The following is a 25370-nucleotide window of genomic DNA, read 5'->3' on the forward strand; positions in this document are numbered from 1 at the left end:
CACTAGTTTCATATCTTCACCTGATTGCTGGTGTGTTATTTACATGTATAAAGTTTGAAATTATTCATTTTTATTGAAATTATTCATTTTTATTGTCTTATTTTATTTTTAAGTGCCTTGGATATAGTAGAGAAGCAAATCCTTTTTTAGGGGGGGGGGGAGGGATGGTGGTGGGCAAACATTTCAAAGAATGTCACGGCACTCTTTAAAAGCATTGCATCTTGAGTTATAGTAAATCAAGAAATGGTCATTAATATAATCCATTGACCACACAAATGAGTCTCATTGTGATCTGATGATTAAGACTACTAATTTCTTGTCTCGTGATCATTTCCTGGAAACATCTTGCTGGTAAATCAATGTTTGCCAATGGTTGCATTTCAGCCAGCTCCCTTAAATGCCTCGATGATGGGAAGCTATACTTGTTTTGGGTTCTGAGCCATGCTCACCAATCAATGAAGCTCAGTAACATTCAAGTGCAAAAACAGGTGCAGACGTCCTGTGCAGTGAGAGGGGGAGAGAGGGACAGATTAGAAAAAGGGAGTGAGAGGGAGAGGAGGGGGGGAATAGTGGAAGAAGAGAAAGATAAAAGGAGAGAGGGAAAGAGAAAGAGGGGGAGAGGGACAGAGGAGGAAAGAGGGAAGAAGAGAGGGAGAGGGGGGGGGGGGGAAGGGAAGAAGAGAAAAGATAGAAAGGAAGGGAGAAAAGAGAAAGAAAGAGGGAGAGGGACAGAGGAGGAAAGAGGGAAGGAGAGAGTGAGAGGGAGAGGAGGAGGGGATAGGGGAAGAAGAGAAAAGGTGATGGGAAGAAGAGAGAAAAAGAGGGAGAGAGGAAGAAAAAATGGGGGATTTCAGAAAAAAAGGGGACTTTATTGTAATATAAGCAGACTTTCTTCTTCATTAAATATATTAGTGCAACTTGCATTGGAGAAAGTTAAATAAACATATTCCAATTATTATAGTTAAAAATAAATAAGTAGAATTGTCTTTGCAGCTTGTAAATTAGGGAAAAAAGGGCTTAAAAAAAACAATCCTAATTTCATTGCATGGATAGAAATAATTTTCCCTCCTGCTTTACTACCTTCACATAGAAAGAAATAATTGTGGGTTTCTGATTTACTTTCATGACACACATCTTTAAAGATATATCTCTTGTCTTTTTTTCTTTGCAGAAGGAAGTGAATGAAGGTGCAGGAAAGGAGAATGGCCCTGCAGAGCAGCCGGCCGAGAAACCCCCCAAGAAACCAGACAAGCCTGAAAAGAACCAACCTGTACAGTCCCCCTCCTCCCCAGATGATGAACATAGAATGCTTGTGAGTATCATCAACAGGGTTGTTACAAGCTGCTGTTATAAGCTCTTGAAATAGTGGCATCTAATTGGCTGAGAAACCACCACCAAAAATAATGTTAAGAAAAACCCCTCTTCCCTAGATGTTGAACATAGAATGCCTGTAATCATATTGGCAGGTTACACAAGTTTTTTGTTATAAGCTATTGAATTAGTTGCATCTAATTGGCTGAGAAACCACCACCAAAAATAACGTTAAAGGTAAATGCTAGTTTTGGTAACGATATCAAAATGAGTTCGTACAGAATCCAATGAAATGACCACCAAAGTGTCTGTTTGTATAAATAAAACGCATGTGCCAAAGGATTCTGGAAGAAATTGTGTAATTGCTGAGAAATCAGCAAATAAGCACAGGATTCGGGTAGAGCGTCGGGCCCGACGCTCTAAGCAATAATTATACATTGTCCCACGTGCGCTTATGCTGTGTTGGGGATCTTCGGTGTGAACATTTTTCAGCGTAGATTTCAAGATTTCACAAAGCTCAGTTAATGTAACTGTACCAGATCTAGATCCTCGATGATATACTGACAATTAAGCCTTGTTTTACAGACTTTCTCATGAAATCAGTGTTTACTGCAACTACTGGAATTTCTCTTTAAGAAAAACCCCAACCTGTAAAGACCCCCTCTTCCCTAGACGATGAACATAGAATGCCTGTAATTATCATTGGCAGGTTACAAGCTGCTGTTATAAGCTATTGAAATAGTGGCATCTAATTTGCTTAGAAAGCACCACCAGACTATCCTTTAAAAAACATCTAGGTGGGTGTTTTGTTAAAAGCTAAATCAACATTTATGAAAATCTGGTAATATTTACCACAAGATAGGGTTTCCAGTCGTTCATAACGTCCTCTGTAAATTACGAACAGCTTTATGAAACACCTACAAGACCTGGACCCGTCATGCAAAGAGTTACGATTGATCCAATCAATCTTAACTCTATAGACATCCATCGGTGTAATTATTTTTTCTACAGGTAATGTGCAAAATGACCAAATTGTCAAGAAATCAATGAAGTTATGGATATACATTCATATCTAGAAAGATTTTTGAGCAAACATGCATTTTATTTTGACTTTGCTGGCTTTCCCTAGTTGTGATTGATCGGATCAAGTCTTGATAACAAATTTCATGATATCTTTTCCTAGGTACAATTGCGTGAAGTTTGTCATCCCTGACAAGCAAGCTGTCATTATTTGACAGTTTCTATATCAACAGCAACAGACTGGTGCCTCTCAGCCAATCAAATTTGAGTATTTCACAGAAATTGTCATAGCTGACAGTTTAATTACCGGTAATGCCGACATCTTTTAATGAAATAATCTTATGTATTGAAAAAAAGGACAGAATTTGGGTTAACAGCATAGGATATTAACATTATTGTTTGTGTATGGCCCCTCGCAGGTTTGTTTTTAAAGAGATGTACAAAACTTTTTGTCTGTAGGATGACCTTGATCTTGTGTAGAGTTCATTATTGATTTATCTGTGATGATGTTCTCTTCCTGTCACCTAGACCGATGGCAATGCAAGTTTCTTGAGGGCTGCTCGAGGTGGCAACCTGGACAAAGTCCTGGATTATCTGCAGGGTAGTACTGACATCAACACAAGCAATGCAGTAAGTCTTCAATACACACATTCACTTCATGATTTATTTTATGTTGCCTTTGGCTTAGTTTCATATCTTTAATACCTCGATCACATTTACTTTACGGTGGCCATACGGCGAGTCGAAAACAGCCGTTTTAACATTTTTTGTACCAGCTATTCATAGGTGGTTTTAATGAAAATGAATAAAACGGCTGTTTTCGACTCACTGTACGGTCGCCGCAGAGCGAATGTGACCGAGGTATTACCAACAAGAAACATGCACCTACGGTACTCAAAGCGGCCTTGAGGCCAATCATGTGGTCTTTGAGGTCTGAAATCTTGAAATCCTTGTCCTCGGTCTTTGGCCTTTGACAGTCTCGCCTCAGCCTTAGCCTTGGTCTCGGCTTCCGGCCTTGTGCACAATGCCCGAAACCTAATATCAGAACATATTTCCCAGTTCCTAACAGTGTGTTTGTCAAAGGGCTGCATTTATCAACTGAACTTTACAGTCAGAAAACTGGCCTTGGAAAAGGTGACAATGATCCATGTGTAAGTCACCTCATTGAGGCGAGTCGAAAACAGCCGTTTTAACATTGTTGTACCAGCTATCCATAGGTGGTTTTAATGAAAATGAATAAAACGGCTGTTTTCGACTCACTGTACGGTCGCCGCAGAGCGAATGTGACCGAGGTATTACCAACAAGAAACATGCACCTACGGTACTCAAAGCGGCCTTGAGGCCAATCATGTGGTCTTTGAGGTCTGAAATCTTGAAATCCTTGTCCTCGGTCTTTGGCCTTTGACAGTCTCGCCTCAGCCTTAGCCTTGGTCTCGGCTTCCGGCCTTGTGCACAATGCCCGAAACCTTATATTAGAACATATTTCCAAGTTCCTAACAGTGTGTTTGTCAAAGGGCTGCATTGATCAACTGAAATTTACAGTCGGACAACTGGCCTTGGAAAAGGTGACAATGATCTATGTGTAAGTCACCTCATGGAGTAGATTTAAAGTCATTTCAAAACACAATGGGTGATTTCAAGTTCGGTGTTGGCCTTGGTGTTGGTGTTAGTGTTTAAATTTGGATTGCTTCCCCTAGCTCCAAAACTTATTCAGAGTTTGTAAAACTGACACAGATCACATTATTGACATCTCAACAACTAGTGAGTGCCTTTTCGGGACCATCCTCATTTTATGTTTGGTGTTATATTCGTGTAAAAATTGACCCAACACCAACACCAAAAGGTCAACACTGAACTTGAAATCACCCATTGAGGTAGATAATGAAAGAGTGAATATAGATTAGTATGGGGAAGGTGAGTATATAAATTACATATTCACCCAAATAATGTTTCAGCTAGAGAAAGTGACAGAGAGCCAGTCAAACATTCAAAGTGCTGTGAATGTGTACTTATTGGTGAATCTTATTAAAAGCTTACCCTGTGTATAGCTTGTCTTCCTCAAACATGTCAAATTGGATTTATCGCCCAAATTGCCCTCGACAGATTGGATTTATCATTGCTACTGTTCTCCCGAAATTGGATTTTAAATTCTTGAGTATACAATACAAGGCTGTATCCAAGGCTTCAAAACGCATGTCTTTATTAGAATTGTCACATTGAAAATTTGACACAGCTATATTGAGTTCTCGCTTCAATCCATCCTAAAAACTATCATTGTTGTTAAAAGATCATAAGGAATTTATTCAGGCTGTCAAAATGGAAAATTGCACCCAATAACATTTCTAAAATGAAACCTTTTTTTTTTTTTTAAAGGGCTAAAACTAAACGGAATACAACCCTTTCTTTTGGTGACAATGTTGTTTTCTATATATTCATTGGTAAGAAAAAAAACTACTGATGTTCCTTTAAAAAGAAAAAAAATCTCTAAAAACCTCCTAAAAGCTTTGTTCTTTCCCAAATCTCTGAATTTTATTTATTTGTTTATGATAAAAAGTGTCCCAGAATAGTATAATAATAATATAATAAACACCTGGGCCCCATCTTACAAAGAGTTATAATTGATCCAGTCAACCACAACTATGGAAAGCTAGCAACGTCAACATCTAAAATCCATTTTTTTCAAACTATTTTATAGATATAATGTATATTCATACATTCATAGTTTTCTTGAAAATTCAGTGTGTTTCTCTTTGTTTACAAAGGACATTCCCGAAGAAAAAAACAAGATTGTTGGATTTCCATTTACTGGAAGTTGATTGGATCAATCGTAACTCTTTGTAAGACTAGGCCCTGGAAGCCGTTTCATAAAGCTGTTCGTAAGTTAAGAGCGACTGATGAACCCTTCTTAAGGGTAAACCATCGCCAATTCAATATATCATTTAGATCTACCACAAGAAAGGATCACCAGTCATTCTTAACCCTATCTAGGCCGGGGGGGGGGCCTCGGAGGCCCCCCTCAACGAATCGCGCGATAATTTCGCCGTGCGAAATTTTTTGACCGCGCCGCTCGGTGACTTTTTACTTTCAAGTCTTGCGCAACTTTTGAGACCAATTTTGCGTCACCCGGGTACGTGGTTCCGAAATTACGCATCATTATGTAAGTGCATGTCAGATCGAAAATTGCTCAAAAACGTGATTTCGTGTACAAAGTCAATGCAAATTGTGTTTTCAACCAAAATTCATAAATGTATGATTATTTTTAGTTTTGCTGGTCTAAATAAATTTATTTTATGCTTTTTATGATCACAGAAGAGTCCCCAACAAATTTCATTGAAAAAACAATGAAAAACAAAAGGTCAAAAAACAAAGAAATACATAAGAAATTGCAAAAAACAATATAATACATAAGAAAATGATTTGATATCGCAATTTTTGTCATGTACACTTGCTAAGAACACCACAAAGAGCTTGTATACCAAAAATTAGTACATTTGGAGCTTTATTTAGGGAGTTAGAGGAAAAAGTATGATTTCGCATACTAATTACGCATAAATTAGCATAATCACTTAATAGCGATTCGCATGAAATAAATTACTATACAATCTTGTAGATTATGTCCCAAGCAACCCGCGTGCCAATTTTCGGCGCGATCGCGCGGTCGACGGCCGAGATCTTAAGGGGGGCCTGGGAGGCCCCCCCGGCCTTATGAACTCCCAAAATACCCCGGCCTAGATAGGGTTAAAGTCACTCTTAACTTACGAACAGCTTTATAAAACACCCACCTGGTTGCATTGAAACCTTTTATATTACTGAGTCGAGGTGGGCGCCGCCCCTTACATGCACATGTAGTGTAGCTTGTATCAATGGAGAAGACTAGGCAGACTATTATGTTGATGAAACCAGAACTGACTCATCATTAGAATGAAATGTGATATCACTCAATGATGCACAGGGCAGAGTGTGATAGCGCCATCTGTTGGTGAAATGATGGTCAGTGCTTCATGCTCAACCTTTGTTGCCCTGACACTTTATGGCTCTTCAGTGGTAAATGGTAAAGCACTCCTCTGTGTATTTGAAAGATGTCAAGTACTTGTGATTATAGCATTATGTAACACAGGTAATTGATGTTCCCTTTTATGGGGGTAATTGGGGTTCTGTTTTAAGAATATTTTTTCATTGATATCTCGGTATCATTAGACAGGGTTGAATGTTTGATAGATAATGTAAAAAGAATTGATTCTTTGGAAGAAAATTTTTTGAAAGTGATAAATATTTCAATTTGATTTTCAATCAAGTCAAGCAAGCTATTAAATAAGTTATGAATAACCACTTCGGAGTGATTTATTTATTCAAAATATGCAATCTCTCTATCTCAATGAAAGCGTAAGTTGAATATACATTTTCCTTAAATAAGTTAAAATGTCAATATATTTCTCCAAATTCAATGTGAGAGATACTTTTACATGCCAATTGAATAAAGAAAGGCACACAATATTGCTATTTTCCTCAAACCATCTGATATACCTACTTGCATGTGTATGGTAGCGATTTTTTAAAACCTGATTGCTAAGAAAGCATGAATGCTTATAAAGTAAGCGACCTGGATGTTTGATGATAAAATAAAACTATTGTTTCGCACAAAGATTTCAAAATACTTATTTTTCAAAATATTTGTTTTGATCCAACTGCTACAAAAGACAAAATTACAAAATTGAATTTCATTGAAGAAAACATTTCAGATGTTTATTCAAGTAAATATGGTAAATATGAAATGTAAATGAATTTTTTTTTAGTTCACTGATAGAAATTCACTTGAAAACTAACCCTCCCCTACAACCCTTCCTCCTAAAACACCTGAAAGAAAAGAAAAAAAGGTAACGCTCTTCATTATTCTCTCTTCCTGAGGAGGACCAACATTTTGAGAATTTACACATTGTTTCGTCAAGGGACGAGTATTGGAACTAACAAGCGACAATTGGTATTTTCCCCTGCTCTTTAACTATTTAGGATTATACACTTCCTGCTTGAGTTAAACGCTGCATCCCTAAAGAGCCGTTGAAAGGATGTGAGGGGTGGACGTGGAAACATTGTTATTTTTCAAAAGAGTAGGCAGGGAATGGTTACTTTGCATGTTTATTTTTTGGTGACTTGGTTCATTATTTTTCCACTTGCATAACAAATTGAAAAAGGTTGTTAGATGTCATTTTTTGTTTAAATTGATTCTCAAAACATACAGTTTGGGTGGAGATTAGATCCAGTTTTGGGGTGTATATTTAAAGATTTGTTTCATTGGTATGTTGAGCTTCAAATGTAACTATATGCATCAATTAGTCATGAAAATTAGACTTTATACTGATATGTGGATTATATTATATATAAGGACATATTTTTACAAACTATACTTGTATCTATTCATTTCTAGTTTCTCCAGTGTGAAGCGTTTTTGTTTGTTAAGAATGTTCAGGTTCAAAAGTTTAATAAGGACTTCCTTAGGGCAACCTTGAAGTTCAGAATAAGATTTGTGTCTTTCACTTTAAAAAGACATGGGTAAGATATTCAGAGCAGTTATTTACCATCCTTGATAAACAAAACAATATTTTTATCAGAATTAAGTCCTGAAAAACAAAAAATAGTCAAAAAAAAAGAAATGAAAAATAAGCAGTTCTGAAAGAGAGAGTTGATGACTTTTTTGGTGAAACTTAGAAATTGTCCCCAACATTGAGAAATAAATTGTGACGGTTATAGAAAAAAAATCTTGTCAGACAAAAGTATTTTAAGGTTTGTAACATAGTTTTGGAAAAAGGTAACAGTCTCTGAAAGATTAAAAAAATTGAAATCAAAAGTTGATGTTAAAAGAGTAAAAAAAAAAGACTTTAGAATGAATGGCTATAAAAATATTTAGACATTCCAGATTCTTAAAAATAAATATTTATAAAACCTACCAGTAATTGTCAAATTTCAAAGTAGGCTTTGGCAAGAGAATCTCCAAATAATTACCATCAGCAGTGTGAAAAATGAAAAATATTCTACAAAAGGAATATGTTGAAATCAAATGTTTAAAAATCAACTTGTCAGTTTATCATCGAGGATCTAGATCTGGTACAGTTACATAAACTGAACTTTGTGAAATCTTGAAATCTACGCTGAAAAAATCAACAAATGTTTAGAAATGCATCTTTTAACCAAATGTTTTAATTGTACAAGCCCTTATTACCATCAATCCAATAGTTTAGTGGTTCTCCATAGAAGTTTGAAATTAAAGGTAAATGCTAGTTTCGGTAACGATATCAAAATGAGTTCGTACAGAATCCAATGAAATGACCACCAAAGTGTCTGTTTGTATAAATAAAACGTTTGTGCCAAATGAATCTGGAAGAAATTGTGTAAATGCTGAGAAATCAACAAAAAAGCACAGGATTCGGGTAGAGCGTCGGGGCCCGACATTCAAAGCAAAAATTATACACAGTCCCACGTGCTCTTATCTGTGTTGGCGATCTTCAGTCTGAACATTTTTCAGCGTAGATTTCAAGATTTCACAAAGTTCAGTTTATGTAACTGTACCAGATCTAGATCCTCGATGATATACTGACAATTAAGCCTTGTTTTACAGACTTTCTCGTGAAATCAGTGTTTACTGCAACTACTGGAATTTCTCTTTAAAGTCTGTTACATCCTCGTCAAAGAGCTACTCATTATCACTTTGAGACAAAAGCCACTAGGGTCATGTTACTAAATCGTGACAAAGCGAAATACTCATCCTCTGACGACAAGTAGCTCAGTCCTTAGCAACGCTACTACTGTCATGTTCCTGTACTCCATTTAGACAAGGATTTATTTATGTTGCACTCTTCTTTTCAATATATTTTGAGGGGTATGAATGGAGGGGACATACACACTAAATTAAATGAGTGTTGAAGAAAGTACAATTTCCACCAGAGATAATTTTTGAGTTGATGTATAAACAGATCCATTCAATCATTGATGCCAACCCATGTACAAAAAGTTACTATTGTAGATACAAATGTATTCATCCAGGTTACACCGTGCCTGACACCATCAGTTTGTAATAAGTTATACCCATTTTTATGGACTATTGTTTGATTTGTAGATCAGATGAGAACCAAAGTTTGATTTCCTATCAAAACAATATTCAGTTTAAAAGTCAGACTTAAAAAGAAATTGATCACACATTTCATTGTTAAGTGTAAACACAGAATTTTCATCACAAGGAGGGGCCTAGAAGTAAACTTTCCCCTCTCTACCCGGGTGTAGCGCTGGGTATTACTACAGATTCCAAATTCCTAGAATATAAAGTTTTTATTTTTTGTGGTTTTATACCAAAAGGTAGATAAGTAATATTGAACTTTTCAATTCAAATGCATTTTGGGGGACTGGATTCCCAAGATTTGAAGTTGTACTTTCACTTTTTCTATTCTTATTGTTTTGTTTAATTTCAATTATTTTAAGGAGTCTGAATGGAGTCCTAACCACGACTCATCTCTAGCTCTGGTGTCGAGATTAAGATGATACATGAAATTTGTTGTTTTGTGAAAAACCATGTAATACATACCAACTAATGTCTGGTCTGGTACATGAGGTGACACATTTCTAGTATGCCATTTGTTCAAAAGATACTTCCTATTGTCTCTAAACCACTCCAATCAGAGATGATATTACGCTTGATTTGAATTGTCAAGTGCTTTGGTTATTTCCCTGAACTTTAAGGCCTGGTCCCACTGGCCAACGGACACAAAATGTATTCATAACGGATACAGCGGACAAGCAAAATTTTTGGGTGGCTCCATCCATTTTTATCCGCTCCAGACAATGGACAAAATGGGCAAACAATGAAATCACAGTGGACGGAGCGCGTATGCAAAGAGTATAACGGATACATAACTATTTCTAACGGGTGGCAAGATTCTTTTCCATTTTACATCTTCTCTGCATCCGTAAGTGCAGTGGGACCAAGTTTTAAGCAGACACCATACATTTAGTTGCATACATGTAAGAGAGCTGAATGAAAGATTTTATTCATGATATGAAATTGGAAAGCTATAATTCTTCATAAATTTGAAAACATTAAACTTATTCAACTTTCTTCTATATTTTCTTCACCATCATTTGTCCCCTCCAAAAGTTCTTTAGCTGTTGTCATATTTGTTTTTTTCTTTCTTCCTTTGTTATTATCTTCTTTTTTATTACTGTTCTTCCTCTTATTTTTACCTTTTATTTATCATCATTTTTCCTCAGATTAAAATTCAGCTGGAGTCTGATCACTGTTTTTTTTTTCATTTTTCTTTTCTCTTTTTGTTTTTTCCTCCTTTTCATCTTCACCTTCCTCTCTCTCTCCATCAGTTTCCTCTCCATATCATATTGATTTTTGGCTGTAGTCACGTCAGTCAATGTGTATTGATTTCAGTTAGTGTGCAAATACAAGTTAGGATGAAAGACGCCGGTCCGTTAATTGTTTTCTGTTACTCGGTCCATTATCTTTAACTAGCCTGCCCTCGTTTGGTTGTGATATGTCAAGGTGCTAATTATGACTCACAGGAACTCGATTTTGACCCCAATATGTGTTTTCTGCTAAAAACATGGTATTTCGATGTCCGCTGTTGTCGTAATTGAATATTTAGTAATTGACCCAATTTAATCATATATCAGATTGTTTGAGTTCTGTTGGAAATTATTTGATTGTGATATGATCTAATTTTAGGTTCAAGAATATTATGAAGAATATTTTATATAATTACAATAGAAAATTGCAGAAAAAGATGATTTTTAGAATGAGTTTAGTGCAAAAAATTATTTCGAAATATTGAAAACGTAACTTTTTATCATTAAAAAATATGATTAAAGTCAAAGTAATCAAATAATGCCTATTAATGAGTTTATTATTACTGGATAATCTCTTTAAAAATGGAGTTATAGGAGGGATGTGCACTTTGATGGATGTAATTTATCAGTACTTCCTCCTTCATTTATGATTGCAAATGAAAATTTGAGACATTTGACCCATGGTCATTGTGTATTAAATGACTCATTTAGGACTTCTTTGTCAGCAGGTCATAATTTAAGTAATGAGACTTTTCTTCTGGACCACCTCGTGTAGGTACTGGAAGATGGAATGGGACAATATCGATGTAAAATTGATATGATGGTGGGAGAGACGAAAGTGGGAGAAATAGATAAAAGGAAGAAAGAAGAGGAAGAAAAAGAACAAAAATTCTTCATAGTTTGTGTTAGTGAATACACCATGCGTGACATATTTAAAGCAATAGAATTCCTGAATTCTATCATACTTGCATGACAAGTAGAAGTGTAGCAAACATGGCTGACCTACACTGTAAAAACTGTGGTGTTAAAACTGACACCAATTGGTGTTAATAGAGGACCACACCCTGAGGTGTTAAAATAACACCCTGGAGATTGAACATAACACCAAAGAGTGTAAATGTAACAACCAAAGGTGTTTTAATAACACCTATAGGTGTAAAACTAACACCACCAATTTAACACTGGTGTAAAATAACTCGTGTGGTCCTCTATGTACACCGGTTAACACCACAGTTTTTGCTGTGTAGCAAACATGGCTAACCTATATTTCATATTCTTGTATCATTCATTGTTTATGAATTCATGACTCTCTTTACAAAAGGTCGCCTGATCCTAAATATCCTAAACACCTCTCTATACAATTTTCACAAGTGTTAATCCTGTGATGACAAAGGAAAGCCAACTGTTGTCTTTGATAAAAAAGGAGGCTTATTGACCTAAGAGGTAAATTCAGCATTTCCTTGGTCCATCCCCTAATCATTGGAAGTCCATGGTTTAAAATTAGGGATGTAATGTACATAGGCCTTAACATTGAATGGCTCAAAGGATTGCAAAGGATTACAGATTGTATAAAATAATAAATAAAAGAGAAATAAAAGAAAAAGAGCGGGTTTAGAGGAGGAGAAGGGTGGAGGAAGAGAGCTAAAGTAGAGAACAGCAGAATAGATTGAGAAAGGGCACAAAAAAGAGAGGGAGTACCGGTTTAGAAAGATAAAGAAAGAATAAATAAGGAAGGGTGGAAATTGGGAAGGGGGAATGGAAACTTGAAAAGCATAGCAGAGGGTTTTTTTTTAATCTGTAATCCTTTGCAATCCTTTGAGCCTAAAACATGGTGATTAAATAACATTTGATTTACAGATACCATCACCCCCCCCCGAACATGGGACCAAGAAATATAGATATATATAGATATTTGACAACTTTGTTTTAGTAAATTAGAAATAAAAAAGTCTAGGTAATGAAAAATTGCATAAATTGATAGAATTTGATGACTTCGAGTACATTTAGACTAATATGATCAATAAGGAAACTTAACTAGAACCTTTTGACATTAAACTGGATCTATTCTATAGTGTTTGAACACAATACATTTAATTGATTATTCCCTTTAAAGAAAATCACTCTTGTACATGAAAGCTCCAAATGAAGCTGGGTATGACCTGGGAATCTGGTGACTAATTCAACCACCGTGAAAACTGTTGTCATTTTAATTCAGGAGTGTTTAATGGTGAGTCCATATGCATATATGCTAATCATCACGACTATTTGCTCAGCTCTCCGGCTTGACGTTTAATTGCCCAAACTCGTTAGTGTTTTAGCCTTGCGATCAATAGCTTGACCATCATCATCTTCCATCCAACAGTGGTGGTGGTACATACTGCGGAATGGGTATGTTGGATGTTAGATGTAGTTCATACATTAGCTTTGTGAGAAAAGGTCATCTGAAGCCCAGGACATGCCGCTTATGTTGCAGTGTTTGGAGTTTTGCATAGGAACAGAATCGTTATGATTCAGTTTGTGGGGGAAGGGGGAAATGGCTTATTACCCACAATGCATCATCAAGTGCGTCTCTACAGGAAGGGGTATATGTGGGCAGCGGGTGCATGATCCTGCTCGGGAGGCAGGACGAAAAGTCAAACCAGTGTTTGTTGTGCAGGCGATCGGGACAACACACTTTCCGCAAGTCCTGTAGCTTAGGCGAAGGCCCGACCCCTCGTCACGTGGCATATCAAAAGTCAGTCGGGACAAATAGATGAACGGGTGATCATCACTTGAGGAAAGTAATCAGTTTTTATACAGACTGGAAGGACTAAAGTGCATCGAATCTAAGACATTGCTGACTATTCTCCTTCGACACCTTTCATTCCAGAGGGCTTGAGCGAAGAGCCCTTGCAAATCTTCACTCGGTATTTGAACAAGCCAATATTTTGCCACGAGCGACTCTACATAGCTTCAGCTGTGTCGCCGCTGATGCCGATTTTCATCTTGGATATAATACCCGCATCATTTACATTTCCTTTCTGCACTTTGTTGTCAGTCTGTGCATGCATACTTCACTCGGGTCCGGCTTTCAGCTCAAAATCTGTTGCGGCGTTATCGTGATTGATTCGCTAGATCTGGATCCATAAATACAACTGCCGACACAGAAGCGTTATTCAGCTTTAGAATAGTATACACATACCAGCTTTGCTGACCCAGCTAGTCTTTGTCTGAGACTTCTAGATCAACTTACTGCTGTATTGTGGAGTGGTTTTCTTCTTCATTTGTATTGTGTTAATCAAGAATTTGGAATGGATTTTGCATGAATTTGTTTATATCAACCAATGCCGTTGGATGTCCAAGACTCATCCTTGTAGCATCGTTGAATTCTTTGTTGTTTGGCTTTCTCAATCTCATTAGGCCAGGTCAGTGCCATTTGTCTTTCTCTAAACCGCTGCTGACAACAACTTTGACTGGAGAAACTGAGCGGGATCTGCTCAGAATCATAGCCTAGCACCTCATCCATTCAGAACAGCTGAGGAAAGCTATACCCTGAATACAACTGAAATCAATTTTAGAAGGAAAGCAGCAATCAGAAAATAAATCATTCTCGTTCCCCTCGAAGAGGTAGTGACAAACACAATCTGAAAGAGAGACTGTTTCTATGAATCTCATCATTAACATCAGAAATGTATCGACAAGACATGATGATGGCCTGAGTGTCTTTCTAGCTTGTCTCGAATAAGTTGTGCCTTTTGAATGTCTGGATTTTCCTAATGACAGTTGGAAATACCACACTGCTCTTCCTTCACTGTGCCTTACTAAGGATTACATATTCTGGAATACTACCTAAGCTGCTGTAATAGTGTGTGGGATGGGATGCTCAGTGTCTGGTTAATGGATGCAAAGCACTGTATATCGGGCATTGAGAAAACAAAAGCACACTAATTTTCACTTGGAGCGTGTGAGATCAAGTCTGATGCTCACGAAGCTTGCCACCTTCATATCTGCTGCTGTGATTTTTCTTTGCTTCTTCGTTACCGTGCTGGAATACTTTACCCGGGAATTATACCGCTCTGTGCAACGCAGGGTTAACAATATCAAGAGTATCGTAAACGTGCAACCAGCAAATACTGCCAGTGTCGCTGACACTTGCGAGAAGAAACTGACACATACCACTCGTAGTGTAACTAGCAAATCAGTGAGCACTGCTGGTGTTGCCATCAGTAATAAACCTAGAAATTCTTTCGATATCGTTAACAACGAGGAACCGACAGCCATGAATAAGATGACGTCACTGGAGATCTCGCGGGCTAATAGCCTGCTCCACCGTCAGCCCAAGAACCCTTTGCAGAAGATGAAGAACGGTCGGCCGTGCAGCTTCCCGACGACACGCACCGAGCTGTACTCCATCTATCGCAACCAGGGGGAGCGACAGACGGAAGAGCAGCGTATCCTGGATGAGATCTTCTCGTGCTTACTCAAAGGCATTGTGGACGGCTGTTACGATGAGGTGCGGTGATATTCATTAAAAATTCATGGGGCTAGCTGGCGATCACTCTTTGCAAAAAGTGGGTGCATTTATTGCCCCCCCCCATCTAGAAAAACCAAATAATGTATGCAGTTTTATAGTGGTTAGAGATAGGCAAATTGTAGAATTACATCGAGTACCCCCCCACTCCTGTCCTAACAATTTTTTCTGCAAGGACCTTGTTTCCCTTCACTGCCATGATTTTACCTTGCAATATCATTTTGATGAATAACTCAGATGAAACACTAGTAGAACTGCCCTTGTATGGTAGGACATACTGAAATTTAAGCACAAATTGAACATAAAATAATTTCCTTTTAGGCGCTCACCAAGAGATGTACAAATGAGGAATACTATATGTATTATAAGTTAATGTAAGTTGAAGTGGGATGCATTGCTAGGCTAATGTTAAGTAGAGAATCTCCAATCTCTACTTTTATATTTTAACATATATAATGATTGCAAAAAAGCCCTATAATGTCGGTTATCTAAAGTAGATCGAGACATAGCTTCAAAAGAAAATCACCACTCAGAACGTTGGTCTCACAATCCAGTGACCCTATCTGATTCCCAATTTGGGATGCGCTTGCTTCCATCAGGAAGGCATTTCTCTCATTACCATGTCCCTCTGATAGGATTACAACCCTATGGTCTTCTGACTGCTCTCTAAAAAAGCACATATGCTTTTTTATCAAATTGGTAATATAATCATCATCACAACCACCATCATCATTCTCTTACGTTTCAACTCTTTGTATTATAAGCTTTTGGTGGTGTACCTTCAGCTTTTCAGAATTACCGTTTTGTATTTTGATGCCCTCCTCAAACTCATTCAAAATTCATGCAGTCTGTGGCAAACATGTCATTTCCATGGTAAGCAAACTAGCAAACTCAAAGAATTAAACAGCTTCTGGGTGCTTGTACAGAAGCTAAGATTCTGTATGCCATCATGCACAGTATACTGTAATGTCTACTGCTTCAGATCCATTATCTTGCATAAGTCTTAAGCGTAATGGGGTTTTTGCTTCAAAGAAACTTTCCATTGGATCCTACAATTTTTGTGAAATTGAAGACCTTTGCTCTAAAATGATGAAAATGAAATATAACTCATACTTGACAACTGATGCAATTTCAGTGGCCCGTATTCTGAAGTCGGGTTTAACTTAGACCATGGTCTAAGTCTGTACTTAAATTATGGAGCCGAAAATTCTAACATTCTGTAAATTTCTTATGTTTACTATTTTGTTTCCTGTTTCTTTCATAATGATGAAAAATACTTCAGTTATCATTCCAAGACAATTTGGGTCTCACATGAGTTAATAAATTGGATGTGTACTGCTAGGGATTTTTGTCCCAATCGGCTCTCCATAGTTAAACCACAACTTTAAACCATGGTTTAATTTAAACCCGAGTTCAGAATACGGGCCAGTGGCTTGACAAGTCTAAGAAACTAAGCCTTTGAATCTTCACATTATAGTCATTGTATTGATAACATAATAGTATGAACAGTGTGGTGCTGTAGCAAGTGTGCAACAATTCAATCTCTGTTCCTTATATGCTCACAGTGATATTCCAGATTAAATATCAACATGAACAGGGCTAGGTGGGGTTTTAGTGTTCTAGTTGATGTAATCATAAGATTAAGTTGTCATTAGCAACATATTCATGCATTAAGGACATCTGTTCGGTTAATTATTCAGATTGCATCAAGTTGCTTTGTGGTCAAGGCATAGATTCTTTTACTAATGATGATTTTCTGGCTGTTTTACCCTGGTAGAAAAAAATGATGAGCATTTTAAAGGGAAAGGTTATGTCTTTCTTCAAATGAATCTAGGTTTTTCCAATTTTAAGAATGAAATTTAGATGAAGAACAGTATAATCTATAGTCTTCCTAGTTTTATGCAACACTGTTAAACTATGTGAAACTTACTGTCGTATAACAGTTCAAACAACCATGCATAATCTAGTTTGATTTAAATATTGAAAATTAAACACTTATTCAAACTGTTAGAGTAACAACTGGAAGGTTTTTGTCGTCGGCGTTCATCAGAACTGTCGTATTGTTCAATTTTTTTTTTTTTAAAATTGATTTTGAGATTTTTGCAGAGAATTAAAGTACAAGTAGTACTATGTGTAGACAACTTTTCATATTAATAACATGCAATATAGCGCTTTTATACAAATTTAGAATGATAAGTTCACAAGTTTTAATTGTACGCATTAGTTGAGACAAATTTATAAACTTTTTTCTGTTTGAGATATTTTTTTTCAATGCAATGCAAGCTGGAGCAGTTTGGAATTTGCAGACCTGTAAAATAAGCCTCATATAAACTTTAATACCTCGGTCACATTTGCTCTACGGTGGCCTTACGGCGAGTCGAAAACAGTCTTATTAATTTTAATTCAAACCACCTATGTGTAGCTGGTACAAAACTGTTAAAACGGCTGTTATCGACTCGCCGTACACGGCCGCCATAGAGAAAATGTGACCGAGGTATAAACAATAACGATGCATAATATGTGACAGCTTTGGCCATGAGTATCCATTAATTCATTACACGTTGTATAGGAAGGAATAGTTGTTGTCTCACTCTCGTTAGCAGACAATATTCTTAATCTTGTAGGGCTGATCGGCTCACCAGTCCCAAGTATTGTCATTTATGTTTGTTTAACCATTAGGACATGTCAGTTTATAAGAGATTGGGAAAATTATTCATTAGAAATGTCTGAACTTGACAGTCTTTATTTCTATCTATCTATCTATCTATCTATCTATCTATCTATCTGTCTGTCTGTCTGTCTGTCTGTCTGTCTGTCTGTCTGTCCGTCCGTCCGTCCGTCCGTCCGTCCGTCCGTCCATCTACTAATCAAATCTATCTACCCATCCATCTATTTATCTGTCCATCCATCTAGTAATCAAATCTATTTATCAACCTGTCCATCTATCCATCTTATTTACTCTCTTTGCTTCTCTATACATCTGTCTTCCTTTTCATTTTTCATTTGTGTAGTTATCCATTCTTTCTATTTATTCATATGTTAATATGTTTTCCATTTATTTTTTTAATCTGTCAGTCTCTCCCTTCTATTCCTTTCTCTTTATCTTCCTTGAAGGCTGATACAGTTATCATAGTTTCATGATTAATGCCTAAGTATGTATCAAGCTTGCAAAATTAATATTGTAATACATACATACATACATACATAACAGGTACTTATATAGCGCTTTACCAAAAATATGATCAAAGCGTAATAAGAATATTAAATTCAATATTTATTGTGTAAGTGGCTGAAGGTTTATGCCTCTTTGAACAGATCATACTTTATAATTGCCCAAAGTGGCAATATTTAGCTTTTATGCATGTGAGTGCCTCAACGCGAGGTGAATATTATTAGGACCTAATGATTGCTTCTTGTTGTGAATTTCAAATGTTTAGTCATTTAGTGTAATCTACTACTGCTCTATGCTGAAGGCGGTATTCATCACATTCATGTTATTTATGGGGCCCCAGTTATGCCTAGAAACATCAACATTCAAATGTGTAGGCTGCATTAGGTGTTCTTGGATGGACTGATATGGATTTGATTAGTATATTTTTGTCCATACCTACCTTGAAAATATTGAATTACAAATGATTTTCATTTATTTTTTACCTTTTTAATCTGGTACTTGCCTCAACTTAATTCAATTATTTTTTTCTTCAATCATTGAAACTACTAAGTAAGGTCAGGGATTCATAAACATTTTACTGTGGTATGAAATTAATAGTTAAATGATGAATGATTTCATAAATCACACTCTAAGCACACATTATAGGCTGAATGGATGGAAAGGGGCCATGGAGATAAATAAATAGTTGAAAATTTAGCCATTTTAAGAGGGGATTTGCCACTTTCCACCCTTACTTTTTAAGAGAGCAAAAACAGTTATCACAAACCGTATTGAATTTGATCTGATGTTAATCAAGTGTCATAGTTAAAAAAAAGCAACATGAAATTTCATCTATAATACAAAAATGATGATTTTAAGAATATCTACTTAGATTTTTGATATATTATCATCTTGCTATATCTTGATATGCCAAAGCTTGGTGTTTATGCCCATGTTTCTGTTTGACTATAAAGCATTGATTGAATTTATTGAAATATAAACCTAAAAGATTTCTGCATTGGTAAAAGATAATTCCCTCAGGGAGGAATGAAGGAAATGACAGATAATGAAACAGTATGTGGTCAAGAGTTGACCGAAACGTCAAGGGCACTACTGATCCAACTTTCCTTTTACGTAAATATTTTTCATAATTTTCCCCCATTTTCATGAAAATATGGTTAGTCATATTTGTGGTTATTCATTAGCTTTTGAATTTAAAATGTTTATAAATTTGTTCAATCATTATTTTTTCATTTCATTTATTTGTTCATTCATTCATTCTATTATTACTATTATCATTATTAATATCATTAATATAATTATGATAATAATAATGATAAAAATAATGATAATGATAATAATAAAAATAAAAATAATATAATAATAGTTTAGTAATAATAACAATTCAATTCAATTTTTTTCAATTTCAATTTATTTTCTCATAAAAATCCATACAAAAACACAACATATACAAAGCATCGTCTTAACAAAATAGAAAAACAAGAACAACAAATAGAAATAAACATTGGATTGAATATGAGAGGGACAGCAAGAAAGGAACGAGCCTTGTGATTAGGCACGGCATAATTTTTTGTGATAATTTTATAAAAATGATAATGATAAATTATTATTATCATTACTATTATTATTATTCTATCTTTCTATCTATCTGTTCACATTATTATTTCTTTACTATTTCATTTCAGTCAATGTAAAAATTGTCATTAGTTTATAGTAATTCACTGTCCTTCTCCTTACTTCTCTTTCTACTTATGTCTACCATTATCTTATACCCCCTTTCCTTTCCTTCCTTGCAAATATAACTAATACTATTCCTCCCCGGTCATCGTATTTGTACATCGGTATCTTTAATTAGCTTCATGAGTCTTCCCCGTCTCTCAACATTCCTAACAATATTGAAGGAGACTTTGAGGACGTAAGGCGATCTGCCGTGCCTAGATAGTGGTGCATCTGTCTGCATAAGACTTCATTCCATGTACATTACTAATGAATGAAATTTATATGCTACCACTATGCAGGAGCAACTTGTAGGAGTTGGTTTTATGCACATTACAGATGTACTGCTTTTTATTAGTCTTTTTCTGTCTGTATTTGACTACAAATCTTAGACTTCATTTTATGTGCATTTCTAATGCATTGAACTTATGTGGTACTGGTAGCAACTTTTAGGACTTAATTTCATCTGCTTTATTGAGGTAATATTTCACTGTCATGATAAGTCCTATCGCTTGGTTTTGTCTTAACAAAATAAGTATAAAGATAAATAAAAATAAGTATAAAGAGTAGAAATAAACAAATAATTTGATTTGATACTTTCATTTTATTGTAGTTGCTGAATCTTTGATAAATAAAGAAGACTATTTGAAAAATATATATTACAACTTCATGGATATAATACTCTTTATGTTATTAGTCCTATTTACATATTGAAAAATAAAAAAATACAATTGAAAGAATTCTTAAATTCTTAAAAAAATATGAACATTCATGTATTGTTTGTTTTTCGTGTAAGATACATGGAGGCAAATTTGAAAGTTTGCCAGAAACGGGAACACTTGCACTTTTTAACCATGTTATCAGTCTCATCGCCATGGTAACCTGAGCAGTGATAATGCGCTAAAAAGCCAAGTTAGAGCTAGGCGTCCTGACTTGGTAGAAGGTCATGTCCAGAGAGTTATCCAACATTTCCTGGGCTTTGCAGGGGATCTTGCAGAGTTTTAGACCCGCATCCACAAATTCAATTAAATTCTGGGATAAATTTAACTTCTGCATTTTCACATCAATGTTTGTTACCACCTCGAGGAAATATTGTCAGCAACATTCAATTCATTTAAGCATAAGAATAAGTTATGATGTTAACGTTTCTGCATTTTCTTATCAATATTTCTTATCGTCTTCAAGGCATTATTTGTGCAAAAATTCAATTCATTTAAGCGAAATAGCAAGTTATGATGTTAATGATTTTTTTTTCTGACATATCTTACTATCACTTATTCCACTTTTGAAATAATTTTCCAAACAAAATAGTGATTTTGATGTATGAATGTGTTAACCGAGGCCTAATCTCTTGCACTTTTTCCACTTTTGAAATATTTAAATTAAGAAACAGTGATTTTGATATACAAATATGTTAACCCATTCCGTATTGGAATTGCGATGATATGATGGCAATTAACCTTTTTTTTCCAAGACTTTTCATCAAATCATTGTTTACTGCAAACTCATTTGCTTAGGTTTAATTACATTTCACAATACCATCCATTGTTTTCTCTCTTCTCTTTAGAATGGCCTGAACGCTCTTCATCTCAGTTCCAAAGAGGGGCACCTGAACATTGTCACAGAACTGCTCAAGAGAGGCGCAGATGTGGATGCAGCCACTAAGGTAATGCCAATTGTAATTGAGAACTAGGAGCTTGTTCACATTTATTAATTATTTCATTCTAACGGGATTATTTCAGTGTGTTTTAGAGGGAATAATACCATACTCCCCCAAGATGTAAATGTTAATGCAAACACTTGGTTTGTGTTTTTATATAGCTGTATCGGAAGCAGCAGAAAATGTTATTTTAACATTCTCTTGGAAAAAAATATGTTCATACTCTGGAACTAATCATGTTTGAAATATAGTCCATGTTGATGGCTGAGTTAGGATTGGGGTATTAAAAATAGCATGTTCATATTCATGATTTAACCATGGTTGATACTTCCACAGGATGCAGGGCTCACATGATGTTCTATTGAATCCCAAATCAGCTGAAAATATGAATTTCCCTCTTAAAATTGCAATCTTCATTCTGGTAGATAATGATGAAAACAGTTTACACAATGTGTCAAAATGGGAAAATGGCAGTTATTTCATTAATACAAGAAAGAGATGATATGTTTTCAAAGGGAATATTGCAGACAAGATTGCAATTGGGCTTTGTGTACATGGAGTTTCACACTTCTTTTTTATAAGGGTGTCCTGAAATACACAAAATGAAAATTTCTAGAAAATCTTTTTTAATATCTTCTGATACAAAGTCAGAATATAGTCTGATAATCTGAAAAAAAAAAATTAATGTGACATCGATAGATGGCGAAGTAAGTTTTACAATCTGGACATTAATTTAACAGAATTGGTAACACACAAATTATGACATTTCTAAGTATTCAAGCTTCAGATAAGATACATTTGCAAGACCTTTTATTTAAACACAATCCCCTTTGCACATTTATTAAGAGATGGGGGAGGTTAGGGAGGGTTCATAAAAATCTCAGAATCTGTTGATGATAATTAATTGAACAAAGATGTTTTTATAAACCAATTTCAAATCTTCATTCCATCTTGGCCTTAAAGTAAGAGGCACAGGAAGGGGTGAACTCCAAACTCGCCTGTTGTCAGAGGTGCGTGATTGTCACTCTCCAACCGAGAAAGGAAACGATTAGTTGCCTTAGCCAGAATCACATGATAATTCTAAGATGTCAATGAAAGGGAGGGCATAGCAGGAGGGGGAGGGGGGGGGGGTAGATATTGGTCTGGTCCAGGCCAGGATAACAAGGGTTGAATTCTAGGTTAGGAAACAGACTTCCAAACTTATGCTTAACAGATCTGCATTGCCATGATTGTATCGTACTGACGTTACTTACAGAGTTTGTTCTATTCAATCTACCAGAAGTCATGTTATTCAATGTTTTAATTTTGAAACAAATTTAAAGGAAAAAAATATTTATGCCACTTGGTTAATCTTTCTCTTTCAAGAGTATTCGTTTTTTGCATAGTATTTGTCAATTTTCCGAGAATAATACGGACATTCATATGTTCACCATCTAATTATTTCAGCGATGAAAGTAAACAATATGACCATCTCAATTAAATATGCTCACATATAGGTATGAAATTGTGATTTGTTCAATTATGTGGTGATTTTAACTTGAAGCCTTATGAGAGATGAATAGGCCTACAAAATATTTTGGGACTTGTTCATATCCAACATCCTTCTTTCCACATTTAGCCTTTTGCACAGGAAAATATAGATATATGCATATTTGTTTACATCACAGTTCGTATTCGTGAAACGTTGCATACTGAAGGGAAATTAGTACTACAACTCATAGGTGATACTTTGTTGGGGGTTGCCAATCTAAGGATTTGTCTAGGGATTTACAGATTGCAGGGAATTGATTTATGAGGCTATTTTAGGGTGCAGGAAGTGACGGGAGGTGTGCGCTTGTTCTATTTTTATCGCTTGTCAAAGTTTTATTCCAGGCAAGTTTAGATTTGTATGCTTCGCATGAAATTAGTAACAAATCCGATATGAAAAATGTTCTCTAAATTAAATTATGATATTGCGAGAAAAGATGCATGTGGTAATTGCCATTTTGAAAGTGGAGACTTGCAATAAAATCATGTTGAATTTGGAGATGAATAAGATATAGACTTTTGTATTTTGTATGCTTTGGAAAGTCAATTTTTATGTTATCAAAATTAAATGAAATGTTTAAGCAGTATCAAATAATTAGATGACAATAGTAAGAACATCAACTTGCAAGGTTAGTCACTGCAGGTTTAAAACCATTCTACTGGTAGAACCTGCATGATTGCCCTTTTATCTAAATATGGGAGTTTTTCTGACCCCAAGTTATTGATAGGATGCCAAAGTTTGATATATGTGATTGTGAAATATTTTAATTTTTCCTTTTGATAGAACCCTGTAGCGACGGTTCAGATACCTTCGAAAGAACAACCAGTGAAACTCAAAGTAAAAAGATTTGTACCACTTTTGAATACTTTTGAAAATTTGGCTTCCCATTCGAGCAAGAAAACAATCATGAAAAAAAATCATTTAAGGCTTAATTGTGCCACTCTGAATAACATGAAATATACTTTTTTTTCAAGAAACAAACCATCATGCTTGCCATCTTATTACAAAATTTTAAGATATTGATTCAAAAGCATCATTAAAAGAAAACAAGTTTGGGTACTTTAGAAATCATTGATCAAATGATCAAATCATTTTTAATCTTGTATGTGCTCAGAAATACAGATAAAGTCCATTGCCTCAGTTTCTCTCTCTTTTCCATAAAAAACTCCACAGAATTATTTTTTTCCATTAATAACCCCATCTTCTTTCTCTTTGCTCCACCATTTTGTTTGTCATAATACCCACCCCTTCTTTTTATCATTATTTTTCTTTTACGTGTAATCTTTGTGGTGTTAAAACTTCAACACAATTTGGTGTTACATTGACACTGTTTGGGTGTTATATACAAACTCCAATTGAAATACTCTTACAACACCAAGTAGTTTTGGATGTATCACTGCAGTTTATACAGAGTAACTTTAGAATATATCATTTAAATATTTTTGTGTCGTTTGACTTTTAATTGAAAGGACTTTGTCACATTTAACAGAGAAGGTTATTTGCATTTCTCTCATACTGTCATAGCTTCAACCATAATTTTATCCAACGAAAAAGAAAATATCAATTTCTTATACATCACTATTTTATACTCATTGACATTTCTACATTATAAATGTGAAAAAATTTCAATTGATAATTTTTTTTTTTTTTTGGGGGGGGCTACTTTTCCCAATATATCTTGCCTAAATAAGAAACATTAGCTGAACTTTAACAATGCAAGAAATGGGCATTTTTCCAGGGCTTCTCCCAGAGTTTTGAGGATTTTTTTTTAGCATTACAGGAAGAAATTGCTCCAAGCTCGCATGGATGTAATTTCCCCCCATCATCATGTGCATTGTCATTGATTTGAAACAAACAAAATAAATGCATGTTCTTCATTTGCATTAAATTAGATTAAATCTATCATATCCATAAATGTTGCATTTATCTCAAACGCCTCCATATTCTCTGATTTATTAGAAGAATATGCATGCCATGTTTGAAAGTTGTTATAAATATATCCATTATCCATCTTAGTCTTAAATATTACAAGTCTTTTCATCTGCCATAATAAGAATTCAATGTTAAACAGGAGATTATATTGGTTGTATCCTATATAACATGCAGGATATTCACT

General features: G+C 35.3%; 1 protein-coding gene across 30 annotated transcripts in view; it reads left to right on the top strand.

Moving 5' to 3' along the window:
* The first annotated feature begins 1092 nt into the window (after positions 1-1092).
* The window catches only part of LOC121431809 (ankyrin-2-like), a 132919-nt gene continuing 108641 nt past the window's right edge, over positions 1093-25370 (top strand). For 21 of the 30 annotated variants that reach the window (XM_041629524.1, XM_041629537.1, XM_041629531.1 and 18 more), the window contains exons 1-2: positions 13026-15160; positions 21634-21732. In XM_041629524.1, coding sequence (XP_041485458.1) covers positions 14549-15160; positions 21634-21732 — 711 coding nt within the window. In that variant the 5' untranslated portion in view covers positions 13026-14548. Of the gene's footprint in view, positions 1313-1982; positions 2004-2859; positions 2962-13024; positions 15161-21633; positions 21733-25370 lie in introns of those variants that run through there. The other 9 variants (XM_041629525.1, XM_041629526.1, XM_041629542.1 and 6 more) reach the window with 6 other exon arrangements.

Source organism: Lytechinus variegatus, chromosome 18 (assembly GCF_018143015.1).
Source record: "Lytechinus variegatus isolate NC3 chromosome 18, Lvar_3.0, whole genome shotgun sequence".
NCBI lineage: Eukaryota > Metazoa > Echinodermata > Echinoidea > Temnopleuroida > Toxopneustidae > Lytechinus > Lytechinus variegatus.